The 18370-nt window shown below is 60.8% G+C and overlaps 1 protein-coding gene across 1 annotated transcript; it reads left to right on the top strand.

Annotated features, from left to right (window-relative positions):
• Positions 1 to 3856: 3856 nt before the first annotated feature.
• Positions 3857 to 14494, top strand: SNX27 (sorting nexin 27). The gene is made up of 12 exons (XM_029056145.1): positions 3857 to 4168; positions 6806 to 7034; positions 7997 to 8189; positions 9219 to 9283; positions 9378 to 9482; positions 9733 to 9811; positions 10652 to 10815; positions 11051 to 11140; positions 12675 to 12824; positions 13195 to 13323; positions 13632 to 13691; positions 13943 to 14494. Exons 1-12 carry the CDS (start codon positions 3882 to 3884, stop codon positions 13988 to 13990), a joined length of 1599 nt encoding a protein of 532 aa, XP_028911978.1. The 5' UTR covers positions 3857 to 3881; the 3' UTR covers positions 13991 to 14494.
• Positions 14495 to 18370: the final 3876 nt, after the last annotated feature.

The following is an 18370-nucleotide window of genomic DNA, read 5'->3' as shown; positions in this document are numbered from 1 at the left end:
AAGCACTGGCTATGTGCCAGGCACTGTACTAAGCGCTGGGGTGGGTGCAAGCAAAATGGGTTGGACGCAGTCCCTGTCCCACATGGGGTTCACAATCTTAATCCCCATTTTACAGATGAGGGAACTGAGGTATGGAGAAGTGAAGCGACTTGTCCAAGGTCACCCAGCAGATATGTGGCGGAGCTGGAATTAGAACCCATGACCTCCTGACTCCCAAGCCCGGGTCACAACACCAGTTATGCCTGCCTGTCTCCCTTCCCCTAACCTTTGATGATGTTGGACTAAATTCCGATTCCAGGGAACCCCAGGGCATCCTCAAAATGATTTCCTGGAGCCTCCTGGGATCTATCCGAGCTGGATTCAAGGACGGCACAGCTCTTTGATCTTTGACCTCTGACACGAGATGAGGTTGTGGGAAGGATGATGCCTCAAAATGTCTTTATCATCTGGCTCCTTCCGACCTAACTCAAATCCCCCCCACTGAAGGGGACGGGGAGAAGGACTGCCGGGTCTTGGCCCGAGGCCAGTTTGGGAAGCTTTCTGGGGAGTGAACTGTGGGAATGGAGGAGTGAGGGAGTTTCTGTGGGGTTGTTTGTGAGATCACTTAGACATGCTTCTCTCTTTTATGACCCAGCTCCCCAGTTCGGAAGGACCCGAACCGGCATGCTCCCCAGTTGGGAAAAGACCTGGGTTCGAATCTCGGCTGCGCCACTTGTCTGCTGTGTGACCTGGGACGAGTCACTTCACTCGGATGTGCCTCAGTTACCTCACCTGTAAAATGGGGATTGTGAGCCCCATGTGGGACAGGAACTGTGTCCAAATGAATTTCCTTGTATCTATCCCAACGCTTAGAACAGTGCTTGGCACATAGTGCTTAACAAATACCATCATTAATATCCCTTCTTTTTTTAGTTTAGTTTTTTTTTTAATAGTACTTGGGAGGCACTTATTATGTTTTATATTGCACTCTTCCAAGCTCTTACCACAGCAGAGAAACAGCGTGGCTTAGTGGATAGACCATGGACCTGGGAGTCAGAAGGACCTGAATTCTTATCCCGGTTCTGCCACATGTCTGCTTGTGACCTTGGGCAAGTCATTTCACTTCTCTGTGCCTCAGTTACCTCATCTGTAAAATTAGGGATTAAGACTGTGAGCCCAGTGTGGGGCAGGGACTGTGTCCAACCGGATTAACTTGTATCCACCCCCAGCTCTTAAAACAGTGCTTGGCAGGTAGTAAGCGCTTAATAAGTACTATAATTATTATTAAATACCATTGACTGCCTGCCTGCCAAGCACTCTACTAAGACCTGGGGTGGATTCATCAATTCATTCAATCGTATTTACGGAGCGCTTACCGTGTGCAGCGCTCTGTATTAAGCGCTTGAAAAGTAAAATACAGCAGTAAAGAGAGACGATCCCCACCCACATTGGGTTCACAGTCTAGAGGCGGGGCCAGACATCAATACAAGTAAACAGGCATCAATATAAATAAATAGAATTATAGCTATATAGATATCTAAGTGAGGTGGGCCAGGGGAAGAGCAAAGGGAGCGAGTCGAGGTGATGTGGAAGGGAGGGGGAGCTGAGGAAAAGGGGGGTTAGTCTGGGAAGGCCTCTCGGAGGAGGCGTGCCTTCGGTAGGGCTTTGAAGGGGGGTAGAGTGATTGTTTGGCAGGCTTGAGGAGGGAGGGCCTTCCAGGCCAGGGGTAGGACGTGGGCCAGGCGAGACAGATGAGAACGAGGCAAAGGCCACAGTTCACGTCCCACATGGGGCTCACGGTCTTAATCCCCATTTGCTGGATGAGGTGACCGAGGCCCAGAGAAGTGAAGTGACTCGCCCAAGGTCACACGGCAGACAAGTAGAGGAGGGAGTTTCTTAAGCGTGCTGCGCGCCGTACTAAATGCCGAGGTGGATATAAAGAATCTGGTCAGACACGGTCCCTGTCCCACAGTGTAAGGGCGGGGGGACAACAGGTTTTGAATCTCCATTTTACAGATGAGGAAACTGAGGCACAGAGGAGTTAACGGACGCACCCAAGGACGCCCAGCAGCCAAATGGAGGAGCCCGGGCCCGCTAACTTCCAGGCCCGAAGTGTTCCCTCTGAGGGGAAGAGGAAATCTTTTTAGGCAGGAAAAATGTCCCGGGTAGGCGGCAGATACAGCTGTGTGACATTGGGCAAGTCACTTGACTTCTCTGTGCCTCAGTGACCTCATCTGGAAAATGGGGATTAAGACTGGTAGCGCCACGTGGGACAACCCGATCAGGTTGTATCCCCCCCAGTGCTTAGAACAGTGCTTCGCACATAGTAGCAGCGTGGCTTAGTGGCAAGAGCACGGGCTTGGGAGTCAGAGGTCGTGGGTTCTAATCCCAACTCCGCCATTTATCAGCTGTGTGACTTTGGGTAAGTCACTTCTCTGTGCCTCGGTTGCCTCATCTGTAAAATGGGGATGAAGACTGTGAGCCCCACGTGGGACAGGGACTGCGTCCAACCCATTTTGCTTGCACCCACCCCAGCGCTTAGTACAGTGCCTGGCACATAGTCAGTGCTTAATAAATACCATAATTATCATAATTATCATAACTTATCCCATTTGAGGTTTTGCATCTTCCGAGTGTTACCCCGCAAAAAACCTTCTCCCATTATTTCTCCTACTGTTATTCTTGGGTTCAATTCAGCAGTTACTGCATACGATGATATAATTGTGGTATTTTTTTAAGTGCTTACTGTGTGCCAAGCAACGAGGAGGAACGGACAGAGCACCTTGTATCTCCCCCAGCGCTTAGAACAGTGCTCGGCACATAGTAAGCGCTTAACCAACACTATCATTATTAGTAAAGAGTCAGAAGTCACGGGTTCCAATCCCGGCTCAGCCGCTTGTCGGCTGCGTGACTTTGGGCGAGTCACTTGCTCACTGGAAAGAGCCCGGGCTTTGGAGTCAGAGGTCATGGGTTCGAATCCCGGCTCTGCCACTTGTCAGCCGGGTGACTGTGGGCAAGTCACTTCACTTCTCTGGGCCTCAGTTCCCTCATCTGTAAAATGGGGATTGAGACTGTGAGCCCCACGTGGGACAACCCGATTCCCCTGTGTCTACCCCAGCTTTTAGAACAGTGCTCTGCACATAGTAAGCGCTTAACAAAGACCAACATCGTTATTCTCGGGCCTCAGTGACCTCATCTGGAAAATGGGGGTGAAGACTGGGAGCCCCACGGGGGACAACCTGATCCCCTTGCATCCCCTACTCCGGCGCTCAGAACAGTGCTTCGCACCCAGTACGCGCTTAACGAACGCGGTGGTAGGGAAGCGGCGTGGCTCAGTGGAAAGAGCCTGGGCTTGGGAGTCATAGCTCATGGGTTCGAATCCCAGCTCCAACGCTTGTCAGCTGTATGACCTCGGGCAAGTCCCTTCACTTCTCTGTGCCTCAATTACCTCATCTGTAAAATGGGGATTAAGATTGTGAGCCTCACGTGGGACAACCCGATGACCCTGTCTCTCCCCCAGCGCTTAGAACAGTGCTCTGCACAGAGTAAGCGCTTAACAAATACCAACATTATTTTTATTATTATTCCACACGGGCGAGGGGGGCGAAGTGTCGGCGCTTCCCCTCCCGCCGCCCGCCGGCCGGGACCCCGACGGACTACAACTCCCGGCGGCCCCCGCGGCCTGACGTCACTGCCCCGCTCGTCCCTCGGGCGGCCGGCGCGCGCCCGCGGGCGAGGGGCCGGAGGCGCGGGGCCGCGCGCGCGCGCGTGCGTGCGTGCGTGCGTGCGTGCGAGGGGTGGCGCGCCCGCCGGCTCCCTGGCTGCGTGGAGGCGCGGGGCCGGAGGGGGGAGGGGGGAGGGGCGGGGGCGAGGGGGGTGGGGGGAGGGGGGCGGTTCGCAAGATGGCGGACGAGGACGGGGAAGGGATTCACCCGGCGGCGCCTCACCGGAACGGGGGCGGCGGGGGCGGCGGGGGCGGCGGCGGCGGCCTGGGCGGCCCGCGCGTCGTCCGGATCGTCAAGTCGGAGAGCGGCTACGGCTTCAACGTGCGGGGCCAAGTGAGCGAGGGCGGCCAGCTGCGGAGCATCAACGGCGAGCTGTACGCGCCGCTGCAGCATGTCAGCGCCGTGCTGCCCGGGGGGGCGGCCGACCGCGCCGGCGTCCGCAAGGGGGACCGCATCCTCGAGGTGTGAGTACCGGACCCCGACCGCCGCCGGGCCCACACACACACACACCCCCGGCCCGGGGCCCCCTCCCCTCCTCCCCTCCTCCCCTCCTCCCCTCCTCCCCTCCTCCCCGGCCCTGGCCCAGGCCCCTCCACCCCCCAGGACTGCCCAGGTCCCCCCTCCCCTCCCCCCCATGGGCATCCTAGCCACCCCCCCTTCGGCGGAGGGTCCCAGGCCTCGCCCCCCGAGGCTCTTGCAGGCACCCCACTCCCCACCCCCAACCTCTGATCCCTAGAGCCGCCCAGGTGCCCGTCCTCGGGGGGCCGCCCACATCCCCCTCCCCTAGACCTGTCCCGGGGCCTCCCGCCCCCCTCTCCCCCCCGGACACGCCCAGATCCCCCGTTCCCACCCTCTGACCTGTCCCAGATCCCCCACCCAGTCCCCTAGAGCCCCCCTCCCCGGGTCCCCCTCGTGTCCCTTCCCCCACCCCGAGGCTGCCCCCTCCGGTCCCCCCCAACTCCCGGCTCCCCCCAACATCCCATCCCCCTGCCTCTCCCGGCCACATCCCCTTCCTCTTTCTCCCTCCCTTCCTCCTACTGCCCTTTTTCCATCTCCTTCTCCTGCGCTTCCCCCTTCCCTCCTTCTCCTCCTCCTCCTGCTCCAGGCCCCTTCCCCTCGCTCAGGATCCCCCCCCCGGCCCATCCCCATCCCCTCTCTTTTCAGCCCCCTGCCTCTCTCCCCCCCCACCCCTCACCCCCTCTCCTCTCCTGCAGCCCCCACCCCTGGACCTCCCATTTTTGGCCCTTGTCCCTCCGCCCCTCCTCCTCCACAGGGAGGCCCCCTTAGGGCTTCTCTGCCTGGCCTAGCTTTCGCCCGTTCATTCATTCAATAGTATTTACTGAGCGCCTGCTATGTGCAGAGCACTGGCCTAAGCGCTTGGAAGGGACAGTTCGGCAACAGAGCTCCTGGGCCTTCTCCAGAGGTCCCTAGGGCTTGGCCCCTAACCCAGGCCCCTCACCGTTGTCTCCCCCACCTCCAGCCGCTGTCTCCCCCGCAGCCCCCCTTGGGCAGCTGGGGGAGTGGGACCCCACAGGGAAGTATTGGGGTTGGACAGCGGCGGGGGGGGGCGGGGAAAGGAAATCTCTCCGGGTGTCCTCTTGTCCCCACCCTCCTTGGCCCATGGCCATGTCCTCCCTTTTCCCTCCCCCCTTCCCTCCCCACCATTCAGCAACCTCCCTTCCCTCCTCCACCCCTGGGGCAACCTCTGGCTCAGAGGGTGGTGTGGGCTGGAGGGAGTGGGTTACCCGGAGGGTCTTGCCAACCCCAACCCCCAAGGGGTCCTGTAGGCCTCCATCCTGCGACGGAGCAATCGTACTAATCACAGTGGGGTTTGAGGGCTTACTCTGTGCTAATCAGTGGGGTTGACGTGCGATCAAAACACCGGAAATGGTCCCCCGGCACGCCCGGAGCTCACGACTCTCAGTCCCTCTCGCAGATGAGGAAACTGAGGCCCGGAGGCTGGCTTGTGGTCACCCAGCCGGCCAGCAGGAGCGTGGGGACTAGAGCTCGGCTCTCCCAGCCCTGACTACCGGGCTGCACTGCCCGCGGAGGCCCGGGCGCCTCTGGAGTAGGCGCCTCCGCTCACGAGGTGCCGGCGGGCCGGTGGTGGCCGGGGCTTGGCGGGAGGGTGGATCGGTGGGGAGCGCTCCCGGGGCAGAGTGCCAGGCCGGGGTGAGCGGAAGCGTCTCCTGGGGGCTGGGCGGCAAGGAGGGAGAGGGCAGGATGTCACCCGGGGAGAGGAAAACGCAGTACGCCCCAGCGGGCGGGGGCGCGGGGCCAGGAGGACCCCACCTCCAGACCTCTGCCGCCAGACCAGCCGCCAGACCTCCCCGGTTCTCAGTTTCCTCTTCTGTAGAATGGGTCCGGTGATCCCCGCCTCCTCACCTCCCGCGGGGCCACCGTGGGGGCGAGAGGTAAAGAAAGGTGGGACTTGGGTGGTGAGAGCCAGGGGCTGGCTGATGGAGTGTGAGTCGGAGGGCGGGGAGGGCGGTTTGGGGCCACTCGCAGTCCCTCCCTCTCCCACCAAGGGGTCGGGGGGGGGGGGGGGGGAGGGGAGGCGCCCCCAGGCCCCGGGACGGGAGAGGAGGAGCGCTCCCGGGCAGAGCAGCCAGTCTGACCGGTGAAGACGCGCCTTTCCGGACTCCGGGGCGAAGTCCGGACTCGTGCGCTCGGGGACTTGAAACCCAAGATGCCCTCCCCTCTCCCCCCGCCCCCTCTCTCCCTTCTTCCTCCCCCCGTCACCCCGCCAAAGCCTCCTGTGGGAGTTGCCGAGGGCAAGGTCCTGCCCGGCCCCCCACGGGGGGAAAGCGGGGCCTCTGCCCACCCGTTCCTTTCTTTTCCTTCGGGCCCCCTCGGCCAGCCCCATCCCCTTCCCCGCTCCGGGCCCTCCGGCCGGCCCAGAGTCTCGATCGATCGACCAGAGCCCGCTCGAGGTGGCTCCCTGCCTGAGAGAGAGGGAGGGAGGGGGTGCCGGGAGCCTCCACCCGGTCGGACAGACGGGGAGACCGAGGCCCAGAGAGGCCACCGAGTGCCCGAGGCCGCCCGGCTGGTGCGGAGCAGCAGAGACTCAAGGCAGCCTGCCACTTTTCCGCCCTCCCCAGGAACGGCGTGAACGTGGAAGGGGCCACGCACAAGCAGGTGGTGGACCTGATCCGGGCGGGCGAGAAGGAGCTGATCCTGACGGTGCTGTCGGTACCCGCCCACGAGGCCGACGGGCTCGACCCCAGCGAGGACGCCTTGGGCCAGTCCTATGACTACACGGAGAAGCAGGCCGTGCCCATCTCCGTGCCCACCTACAAGCACGTCGAGCAGAATGGCGAGAAGTTTGTGGTGAGCACCCTTCCCCCACCGCGACGCATCCCTCTGTCCGCCAGCTGCCGGACCCTGCACCGAACGCTCATCAGGGCCCAGCGGGGCAAGAGCCTCGCTCTCTGCCTTCTGGAGACGGGGGCACTGTGGCCCGGTGGGGGCAGCTCAGAATGCACGAGGGGCCTGGGGCGCGGAGAAGTGAAGTGACTCGCCCAAGGTCACACAACGGAGAAGGGGTGGAGCCGGAATTAGACCCTGAGTGAGAGACCTGGGTTCCAATCCCAGCTCCACCGCTCTGTGGCCTTGGGCAAGTCTTTCTACTTGTCTGGGACCTCAGTTACCTCAACTGTAAAATGGGAATTGAGACTGAACCCCACATGGGCCAAGACCGTGTCCATACTGATTGGCTTATAGCTATGCCTGTACTAAAACTAGCGCCTGGCACATTCATTCATTCATCTAATCGTATTTGTTGAGCACTTGCTGTGTGCAGAGCACCGTACGAAGCGCTTGGGTACAATACGGCAATGAAGACAGTCCCTGCCACAGAGGGCTCACAGTCTAAAGGAGGGGAGACAGACGCCAAAACAAGTAAACAGCCGTCAGTATAAAGAAGTAGAATTATAGAGATATACACGTACACAGAAGTGCCGTGGGGCGGGGAGAGGGGGCGAAGAGCAAAGGGAGCGAGAGTCGAGGTGACGTAGTAGGTGCTTAACCAATACCACCAAAAAAATAATCCCCAGCACCGAGGCTGGCATGGCCCTGGCTCGATGGGACTCAGAGACCCCCTGGGGTCCTTTCCCTCCCCTTCCGTGACCCCCGGCTGGATTTGAGGGGACTGTTGGGGTTGGAGCTCTGGGTGGAATCGGAAGCCATTCCAGGGGCCGGTCAAATGGTCCGGGGGTGGCGGTCCCCCCGCGGCCCCCTCCCCGCTCACGCCTGCCCCCCCTCCCACCGTGTCCCTCCCCGGCCGGCGGCAGGTATACAACGTTTACATGGCGGGACGGCAGCTGTGCTCCAAACGCTACCGCGAGTTCGCCATCCTGCACCAGAACCTGAAGCGGGAGTTCTCCAACTTCACCTTCCCGCGCCTGCCCGGCAAGTGGCCCTTCTCCCTGTCCGAGCAGCAGCTGGACGCGCGGAGGCGGGGCCTGGAGGAGTACATGGAGAAAGGTCGGGGGGCCCAGACCGGACCGACTCTTTGTCACAGGGGTGGGGGGCATGTGGTCGGCGGGGTCGAGGGGGGAGGGCGCGCACCAGACCGGCCTCGGGGAGAAAGTGGGGGGTGGGGGGAGGTAGACTGGGCCAGGCCGGAGGGGTAAATGGGGAGAGGTTTAAGGGGTGGCCTGAAGAGGTGCATGGAGGAAGATGCAGTGGGCCAGGGGTGAGGGCGGTAAGGCCTGGCAGGGTATGTGGAAATGATATGATGGTATTTCTTAAGTGGTCAGTAAGTGCCAGGCACTGTACTAAGCACCGGGATGCCAGCAAATTGAGGTGGACACAGTCACCGTCCCTTATGGAACTCACAGTCTCAACCCCCCCCCCCCCCATTTTAAAGATGAGGTAACTGAGGCCCAGAGAAGTGAAGTGATTTGCCCAAGGTCACTCAGCAGATGAGAGGCGAACCCCGGATTAGAACCCACGATCTTCCGACTCCCGGGTCCGGGCTGTAGCCACCAATCCAGGCCGAAGGGGGTCTGGAGGGGTACCTGGGGAGAGGTGCAGGAGAAACAGCAAGGGCCGGTGGTTAGAGCGAGGGTCTGGGAGGCAGAAGGACCAGGGTTCTTATCCTAGCTCTGCTGCTTGTCTGCTGGTGACCTTGGGTGAGTCACTTCACTTCTCTGGGCCTCAGTTCCCTCGCTGTAAAATGGGGATGAAGACTATGAGCCCCAATGTGGGCCACGGACTGAGTCCAACCCGATTAGCTCCTATCTACCCCAGCGCTTACTACAGTGCTGGCACATAGTAAGCACTTAAATGCCATAAAGAAAAGCTTGGGCGGGCCGGCCTGGAAGGGTGCAGGGGGCCTGTGGAGGGGTACGCGGAGAAAGGTGGGCAGTGGGGATGGCAGCATGGCCTGCTTGTGACTGGCCCCAGGGCAAGGAGGGGGCTCAATGGGCGGGGGTGCCCTCTTCCCCCACCCTCCCCACCCCCAGGCCCCACCGACCTGGGGGCTGACGCGCCTCGGCCTTGTACCCGCAGTCTGCTCCACACGGGTCATCGGCGAGAGCGACATCGTGCAGGAGTTCTTGTCCGAGTCCGATGAGGTAGGCGAGCCCGGGGGTCTCTGACCCGGCCCGGGGGGGGCGGGGGACGGCTGGGGGCTGGAGGGGCACCCCCTGACGGCGGATCTCGCGGCAGAACTACAACGGCGTGTCGGACGTGGAGCTGCGGGTGGCAATGCCAGACGTCACCACCGTCACCGTGCGCGTGCGGAAGAACAGCACCACCGACCAGGTGTATCAGGTGCGTGTGCCCGCCCCGGGGGGAGGGGGCGGCCTGGGGGCGGGGGGCAGGCTTACACCCAGCGAGCTGCCCGGGATGGGTCCGCTCGGGAGCTGGTCGCTTCCCCTCGGCGGTGCCCCCTCGCCCCCCACCGTGACCCCACCCTCCTCCCCCCCGGATGACCTTCCCTCCCCTCGATGACCCGTCGCCCCGGTGACCCGCCCCCTGCACCCCGGTGACCCCCACCCGCCCCGCTGCCTCCACTCCTCAGGCCATCGCGGCGAAGGTGGGCATGGACAGCCTGACGGTGAACTACTTTGCCCTGTTCGAAGTAATCAATCACTCTTTCGGTAAGGGTTGTCCGTGGGCGTGGGGGCAAAGGCTGGGGGCGGGTTTGGGGGGGTGGTCCCTGCTGCCCCTGTCGCCCCTGTCCTCCCCCCTGAGGTCACAGCCTAGTCCTCCCCAAGAGAACCACTCCTGCTGTGATTCCCACTCAGGACCGGCCCTTGTGGGCACAGAGAAGAGCCGGTCATGCCCAGTCCCCAGCCTGACCCCATACGTAGCCCCCTGGACGCAGGGGCAGAGACACAGCCCAGCTCTCTCTGCCTGGCTGGGCCCCCCCGACCCCGGCTCCCCGTGCTCCCGGACCCTGTGACCTTTTCCCCCAAAGCACGTCTCCCTTCCCTTTCTCTGTGTCTGCTGTGACTCTCTGACCTGCCCTGTGTGGGGTGAAAGGACACCCCCTCCCACCACCACACACGTACACATTCCTCTCTGGTTGAGCCGGTGGTCCACGGGGACCCTGAGGTCATCTCCGGCTGCCCTCACGCGCAGCCCATCCTTCCTCGTTCCGGGTTGATGTGCGATATTTGCTTTTCTGAGGGTCCCGAACTGGGAAAAGGTGGAGGAGCGAGGCTCAGACCGCCTCCAAAGGAGCTGGCCGTGGGGACCCCCAGCCCCCGCCCCTTGAGCCCGGGGCCGCGGGCAGCCCTGTCCCCCAAACCTGGGGCCCCGGGGGCCTGCGGGGAGGGGGCTGATGGGCCCGAGGGCCCGGCGCCTTCCTGCTGTTCCCTGGCTGCTCCTCCTCCCTCTCACCCCAGCTCTGTGTGCTGTCTCCCCTCCTCCTTCTCCCTTCCCTCCCGACCCCGGCCCCCTCCCCGTCTCCCCGTCTCCCTCTCCCTGCCGTCTAGTGCGTAAACTGGCCCCCAACGAATTCCCCCACAAGCTCTACATCCAGAACTACACGTCCGCCGTGCCGGGCACCTGCCTCACCGTCCGCAAGTGGCTGTTCACCACGGAAGAGGAAGCTCTCCTCAACGACAACGACCTCGCCGTCACCTACTTCTTCCACCAGGTGGGCGGAGGGGCGGGCTGGGGGGCGGCGCTCCGGGGAATCCACCCCCGGCGGCGGGCCTAGCAAGGAAGGGGCTGGGGATACACTGATCTTTGTCCTTCTTCCTCCCCTCCCTCTCTCTGTGTTGGATTGGGGGGGGGGGGGTCCAGAGGTTATTCTGTGCCTTGCGTACGTGTACGTTCGTGTCTGGTCCGTGTTCGGCCCCTCACCCGTTTGCACGCGCTCTCGTGTACAGGCCGTGGATGACGTGAAGAGAGGTTACATCAGAGCGGAGGAGAAGTCCTACCAGTTACAGAAACTGTCGGAGCAGAGGAAGATGGTCATGGTGGGTGGCGGAGCCGCCTGTCCGCCCGGGCCTCGTGGCACCCCCCCCTTCCCTTCCCGCCCCGCCTCGTGCACCCCCTCCCCGTGTCCCACCTCCCTCCGGCCCCCCACCCTCCCAGCGCCAGGGCCTGTTCCGCTGCCGCCTCACCGTGTGACCTTGGGTGACTTGCTTAACCTCTCTGGGCCTTAGGTTCCCCACCTGTAAAACGTGGGGGTGTGAGGGGAGCGGAGGGGGAATCCCGGAGGGCCACCCGCCGGCTGCAGGAGAGTGGGGGGTTTTTGGGGGAGGGAGGAAGGGGAAGGACCCCCGAGCCCCACCCCCTCCCCTGCTCCCAGGCTGGCGTTGGGCCCCGCGCGGGGGTTGGGGGCGGTCCGAGGGCGGGAAAGGAGCGCATTTGCGACAGCCTGTGGTGAGGGCAGGAAGGCCGGGGTGGGTCTTCCCGAAAACCCAACCCCGGCTCCACCCACCAGATTTCCCTTCCTCCTCCGGGCGCCCGGCCCTCCGCCGGGCAGGTGAAGCAGGTGGGCCGGCCACCCCATTAGGGGGTGCCGCAACAGGTGGGCTGGCAGGATTCCCCCCCCATTTATGCCCCCCCCCAGGCCTCCCCCTCCTCCAACCCCATCCCTTGCCCATCTTGCTTGGGTGGCCCTGGGCATTGGCCTCCGAGGCCGGGCCTGTCTCCTCCCCGCCACACCCCCGGGGTGACCGGGAAAGCTGAAAGAAAACTCAGTCGACAGGTCCGTGGATTGAGCACCCACTGGGTCCTGAGTACTTGAGAGACTGCAATAGCTCCCCCGCACAACCCCTCGCCCCCAGCCTGCTTACCCAAGCCGGGTTCACAGCCCGGGGTTGGGTCACAGGGTCCCTGGAGGGCCCTGCCCCCGCTTCACATCTCACATGTATGCTTGCATGCACGCACGTGAGCACAAACACACATATATCCCCTCCTCCACCCCCCATCCCTCTTTTGGCCCATGTGAGGGCAGTGGGGGCTGCCGTCGGTCCCCTGGGGCAACTGGGTGTGCCCAGCTGGGGCTAGTCAGCCCCGTAGAGACTCCCGCCCTTGTAGTGTCGTCTCCCAGGCGTTTAGTACAGAGCCCTGCACACAAGAGCCCGATGCCCACCACTTACTGATGGATTGATGAGTAGTGGTGTGGAAGCTGGGGGTTGGCCCGGAAGACACCCTCCCCCCCCCCCCCCCCCGCCCCCCGCAGGAAGACCCTTCCCACCCCCACCCACTGGAAGCAGAAAGGGAGGGATGGTGGGGGTGGCGGGGCAGGGGTGGCCCAGATGACTCTCCCCATTTCACAGATGGGGGAGACTGAGGCCCAGAGAGGTTAAGGGAGCGGCACTGGGTCAGTGGCAGAACCGGGAGCAGAGCCCGGCTCTCCTGGCTCACAGGTGAGCGTCTCCCCCAGCCCCACCCCCCGCCCCCCACTCCCAACCGCGGACCCCCGACCCGGGCTCCGCCTTGACGATACCTCCTCCTCCCTCCCTCCCTCCCTCCGGGCCTCCCCCCGCCCCGCCCCTGCAGTATCTCAACATGCTGCGGACGTGTGAGGGTTACAACGAAATCATCTTCCCCCACTGCTCCTGCGACTCACGGAGGAAAGGCCACGTCATCACGGCCATCAGCATCAAGCACTTTAAACTCCACGCCTGCACGGAGGAGGGGCAGCTGGAGGTGAGCCCGCCGACCGCCCCCCCGGGGGCCCGAAGGGGGTGAGCAGTCGTCCCCCATGCAGCCGCGGGCACACCGGGCCCAGGGCGTGGGGCTCTCGCGTCCACGACTCCCCCTACGCCCAGGCCCGAGCTCCGGCTAGGCGATTCCCAGAGGCCTTTGGGCGCTCGCCTCCGCCGTGAACGTCAGCTCCTTCTGGGCAGCGAACGCGCCCCTTGGTTATTTGGTACTTCCCGAGCGCTTAGCGCGACGCGGTGATCCGAGTGGATGCTCGGCCCGCCCCCGCTCAGAGCCCCCCGGGCCCACCCCACCCCCGGCCCCTGGAGCTCACCAAACCCCCCCCCCCCCCCCCGGGCCCACCCTGGCCAACCAGAACCAGGTCATAGCGTTCGAGTGGGACGAGATGCAGCGGTGGGACACGGACGAGGAGGGGATGGCGTTCTGCTTCGAGTACGCGCGAGGAGAGAAGAAACCGCGATGGGTGAAGATCTTCACTCCATACGTGAGTTGAGGGGAGAAACGGCGCCACCCCCGAGGGCAGTGGGAGGGGAAGCAAACCCTCCCTCCGATCCGGGGCTCCCCCGGCTGACCCTGAGGTCATCCCGGTCCTCCCCCTGCCTCCGAGCAGGGGGTTTCCCTGGCGCCCCCGCCCGGGGTGGCCACAAGAGGGCGCCGGGGAGCCCCGCGTAGACCTCTGCCGCCCCCCAGCGGCCGAACGCCTGCTCTGCCCCGCGCCGGGGGGTGTTGGGGGGTGTTGGGGGGCGCGGGGCCGGGACCCCTCACACGCCCCCTCCCCTGTCGCTCCTCCAGTTTAACTACATGCACGAGTGCTTCGAGAGGGTGTTCTGCGAGCTCAAGTGGAAGAAAGAGGTAAAACTCCAGGGCCGCTCCTCCGCCCTCCCCCACCCCCAAACTTCCCGGGGTTCCCCTCCGACCCACACAGCCCTCCCCCCGGGGTGGTGGGCGGGGAGAAGGGGGTGTCGATATTGGCTCCCCCAGGCCGCGGGTGGGAGTCTGAAACCAGGACAACCTGCCTATCTGGAGAGGCCGGGGGGCACCTTCCCCGAAGCCGGCTCTCGCACCCATGCCTATCCTCTCCCCCTATCCCTGTTTCCTTACAGAACATCTTCCAGATGACCAGGTCACAGCCACGGGACATGACCACCTAGCACATCCCTCCACTCCCCCCCGCCCCTCCCCCCGGAATCCCTGTCACTCTTGTCCATGCTCCCCACGGCCCCCACCCCCATCCCCCGGTCAGGCCGAATAACCATTAACACTTACAAAAAAAAAAAATGCCAAAAAAAAGAGAGAGAGAGAGCGAGAGAGAGAAGTCATCGTATTAAAAAGCCCTCAACTAAGTATTATCATTAATCCCATTTGTGAATCTCGTGTCTCGAACCGAGGGGCTCAGAGAACACCGGCCACCCGAAGCCGTGGGACGAGGCCAGCCTGGCCGTGATCGGTCTGTCCCCTCGGCCCCCTCCCCCGACCCCCTCCCTTCCCGTGCCCCCTCCCTCTCCCCCCACCTTCCCCCCCCCAACCACGGACGGACGCGCCTTGTACTATATTTTTAAAACTGGAACTTCCGCCGCAAAGCCATTTGCACTGTTCAGACATGTATGTATGTATGTAAAGGAAAGAAAGAGAAATTATATCGCCGCCACCCACTAGCTGTACCGTCTATCCCGTCCACGTGGATCTGTGCTCCCGCTCCGGCCGGGCAGCTGCCCCGGTCTCCCCGCTCCGTTTCCCGCGGTGCCGCCCGCCTGCTCCTGCTCTTCGGCTCTTCCTTCTCCTAGCGCCGAGCGAGGGAGGGTCGGCGGGGCGGGGGCGAACACGGCCCTCTCCCGGTGCCCCTTGGGATGCTGTTGGGGTCCCGGGCTGGCTCTGGGAGGGGGTGGGGGGCCAGGGAAGGAAGGGAGCTGGATGTGTACTAGGATGGGAGTATGTTCCACCCCTGACATATTTGTTTGTTTACTTCTCCCTCCCCGGGGTGAGGGGCGGGGGGAATGTCTCCAAACACAGACCTGAGTGACCCCCAACATCCGGCTCCCACCCTGGTCATCCGGGGGAGGGAGAGCTCACTGTCACTCGTGGCTACCCGGTGAGGGGCTCGGCGGGGCGGGTGAGTTTCAAACAACTGGCCCTCCCATTGCGGAGGGCTCTGGTCTCAGCCGGGGAACTCTTTTTGCCTCCTGGCCATGAGGCCAGAACTGAAGGGGCCCTGGGGTCACGTGCCAGCTCAGCTGACCAATGTCCATTGGCCCAAATTAATAATTAAGTGCTGACTATGTGCCGAGCACTTTATTAAGCACTGGGTTAGATACGTGTTGATTAGGTGGGGCGGTCCCAGTGGGAGCGAGAACAGATATCCGGTCCCCATTTTGCAGATGAGGAGACTGAGACCAAGAGAAGTGACTTGTCCAAGGTTCCACAGCAGGCAAGTGGCGGAGCCAGGGTTAGAATCCCAGCCTTGTGTACTTACCTCTAGCCCATGTGGCTTCCCCGTTAGAGGGCTTGGGGGCTGGGGGTGGTCCTGGGGTAAACCTGTTTGGCGTGGGGGTGGAGGTAGCGAGGGGAGTTTTTACAACTGAGACCTATTTTCCGGCCCTAATAGTAGTAATGTAGTAACACTGCAGCGTACAGGATAATGATGATTTTGATGTTTAAGTGATTACTATGTGCCAGGTGTTGTGCTAAGTGCCGGGGTAGATGCAAGATAATCCACTCAGGTACAGTCCTCTCCCACGTGGGGCTCAAAGTCTTAATCCCCATTTTACAGATGAGGGAACTGAGGCACAGAGAAATGGAAGTGACTTGTCCGAGGTCACACAGCAGACAAGTGGTGGGGCTGGGATTAGAACCCAGCTCCTCTGACTCCCAAGGCCAGCCTCTTTCCACTAGGTCGTGCTCATTCTCCAAATGCAGGGCACTGTCCCTAGAGTGTGATTGAAAAAAATGGATTTCCACTCCCTCCCACCCGCCCTGCAAAAAATACCGGATAATAATGATGGTACTTAAGTACTTACTATGTGCCAAGCACTGTTCTAAGCGCTGGGGTGGATGCAAGCTAATGCAGGTTGGGCACAGTACCTGTCCCTCATGCTTGGGTAATAATAATAATGGGATTTGTTAAGAGCTTATTAATAATTTGGTTCATTTGGGGCCCTCTGGCCCCTCCCCTTTTCCTCACCCTACAGCAATACTAATTGTGGTATTTATGTGCGCTTACTATGTGCTAAGGACTGTTCTAAGCATGGTGGTGGATATAAGGTAATCAGGTCGGACACAGTCCCTGCCTCACATGTCCCAGTCTTCATCCCCATTTTCCAGATGAGGTCACTGAGGCCCAGAGAAGCGAAGTGACTTGCCCAGGGTCACCCAGCAGACAGGCGGCGGAGCCGGGATTAGAACCCACGTCCTCTGACTCGCAGGCCTGGGCTCTTTCCACTAGACCACGCAACAGTAATGGCGGCGCAGGGTAGGCGCTTACTACGTGCCAAGCAGTGTAGTGAGCGCTGAGGTAAGGCACAAGCCCGTCAGGGCCGAGGTGGGCGGGGCTGGGGGGGGAAAGGGAGTTTCTCGCCGCTGATTGGTCAGCGCCGCGAGAGGGCGCAGGAGCGCGCGCGCGAGCCTGCCCGCGCGCGGTCATACGAAAGCGCGCGCCCACACCGTTGCGCGCATGCTCACTCCCTCCGCCCCGCCCCTCCGCCTGGATGGTCCCGTCCTTTCAGTGTCCATCACTGTAATCCTCTCTTTAAAATAAGACACTTTATGGACGCCCTGAGCTCCTAAATAAAATTAATGGTGGTATTTGTTAAGCGCTTGCTATGTGCCAAGCACAGTTCTAAGCGCTGGGGGATACAGGGTAATCAGGTTGTCCCGCGTGGGGCTCACAGTTTTAACCCCCATTTTACAGATGAGGTAACTGAGGCACAGAGAAGTTAAGTGACTTGCCCAAAGTCACACAGCTGGCAAGTGGCGGAGCCAGGATTCGAACCTATGAACTCTGACTCCCAAGCCCGTGCTCTTTCCACTGTACCAAGCTGCTTCCTACTGCAAACCGCCCCGCACGCTCCGCTCCTGCAGGACAGAAGCGGCATGACTTCATAGATAAAGGACGGGCCAGGGAGTCAGAAGGGCCATAGGTTCTAATCCTCTAATTTAACTCTGCCACTTGTCTGCTGTTAGACCTTAGGCAGGTCGTTTCACTTCTCTGGGCCTCAGTTCCCTCCTCTGTAAAATGGGGATTGAGACTGTGAGCCCCACTGGGGCAGGGACTGTGTCCAACCCGATTTGCTTCTATCTACCCCAGTGCTTGGCACCTAGTAAGCACTTAACAAATACCTTTAATATTATTAATCATAATAATGTTGGTATTTGTTAAGCGCTTACTATGTGCAGAGCACTGTTCTAAGCGCTGAGGTAGATACAGGGTAATCAGGTTGTCCCATATTATCAATAATAATAATAATAATGTTGGTATTTGTTAAGCACTTACTATGTGCAGAGCACTGTCTAAGTGCTGGGGCAGATACAGGGTAATCAGGTTGTCCCTTATAATTATTAATAATAATAATGTTGGTATTTGTTAAGCGCTTACTATGTGCAGAGCACTGTTCTAAGCGCTGGAGTAGATACAGGGAAATCAGGTTGTCCCATATTATTACTACTAATAATAATAATTTCGTTTTTTGTTAAGCGCTTACTATGTGCAGAGCACTGTTCTAAGCGCTGGAGTAGATACAGGGTAATCAGGGTGTCCCATATTATTATTAATAATAATAATGTTGGTATTTGTTAAATGCTTACTATGTGCAGAGCACTGTTCTAAGTGCTGGAGTAGACACAGGGTAATCAGGTTGTCCCACTTGAGGCTCACAATCCCCATTTTACAGATGAGGTAACTGAGGCACAGAAAAGTTAAGTGACTTGCCCACAGTCACACAGCTGACAAGTGGCAGAACCCATCACCTCTGACTCCCAACCCTGTGCTCTTTCCACTGGGCTACACTGCTTCTCTACTTACTGGACCTCGATCTCGTCCATCTCACTGCTGCCCACATCCTGCCTCTGGCCTAGAGTGCCCTCCCCCTTCATAACAGTAATAACTGTGGTATTTGTTAAGCACTTACTACATGCCAGGCACTGTACTAAGCTCTGGGATAGATACGAGCAAACCGGGTTGGACACAATCCCTGCCCCACGTGGAACTCACGGTCTCAATCTCCATTTTACAGATGAGGGAACTGAGGCCCAAAGAAGTGAAGCGACTTGCCCAAGGTAACATGGCAGACAAATGGCAGAGAAAACACGACCTTCCCAGGTCTGTGCTCTATCCACTAGGTCATGCTGCTACTCTATCTCACTGCTGACCCCTCGTCCACATCCTGCCTCTGGCCTGGCGCTCCCTCCCCCTTCATATCCAACAGATCACCCCTCTCCCTACCTTCAACGATTTATTAAGAGCACACCTCCTCCAAGAGGCCTTCCCTGACTAGGCCCTCGTTTCCTCTTCTCCCACCCACTTCTGCTTCACCCTTGCA

Source organism: Ornithorhynchus anatinus, chromosome X5, assembly GCF_004115215.2.
Source record: "Ornithorhynchus anatinus isolate Pmale09 chromosome X5, mOrnAna1.pri.v4, whole genome shotgun sequence".
NCBI lineage: Eukaryota > Metazoa > Chordata > Mammalia > Monotremata > Ornithorhynchidae > Ornithorhynchus > Ornithorhynchus anatinus.
The sequence above is the reverse complement of the archived record's forward strand: the minus strand, read 5'-3'. Positions and strand labels throughout refer to the sequence as shown.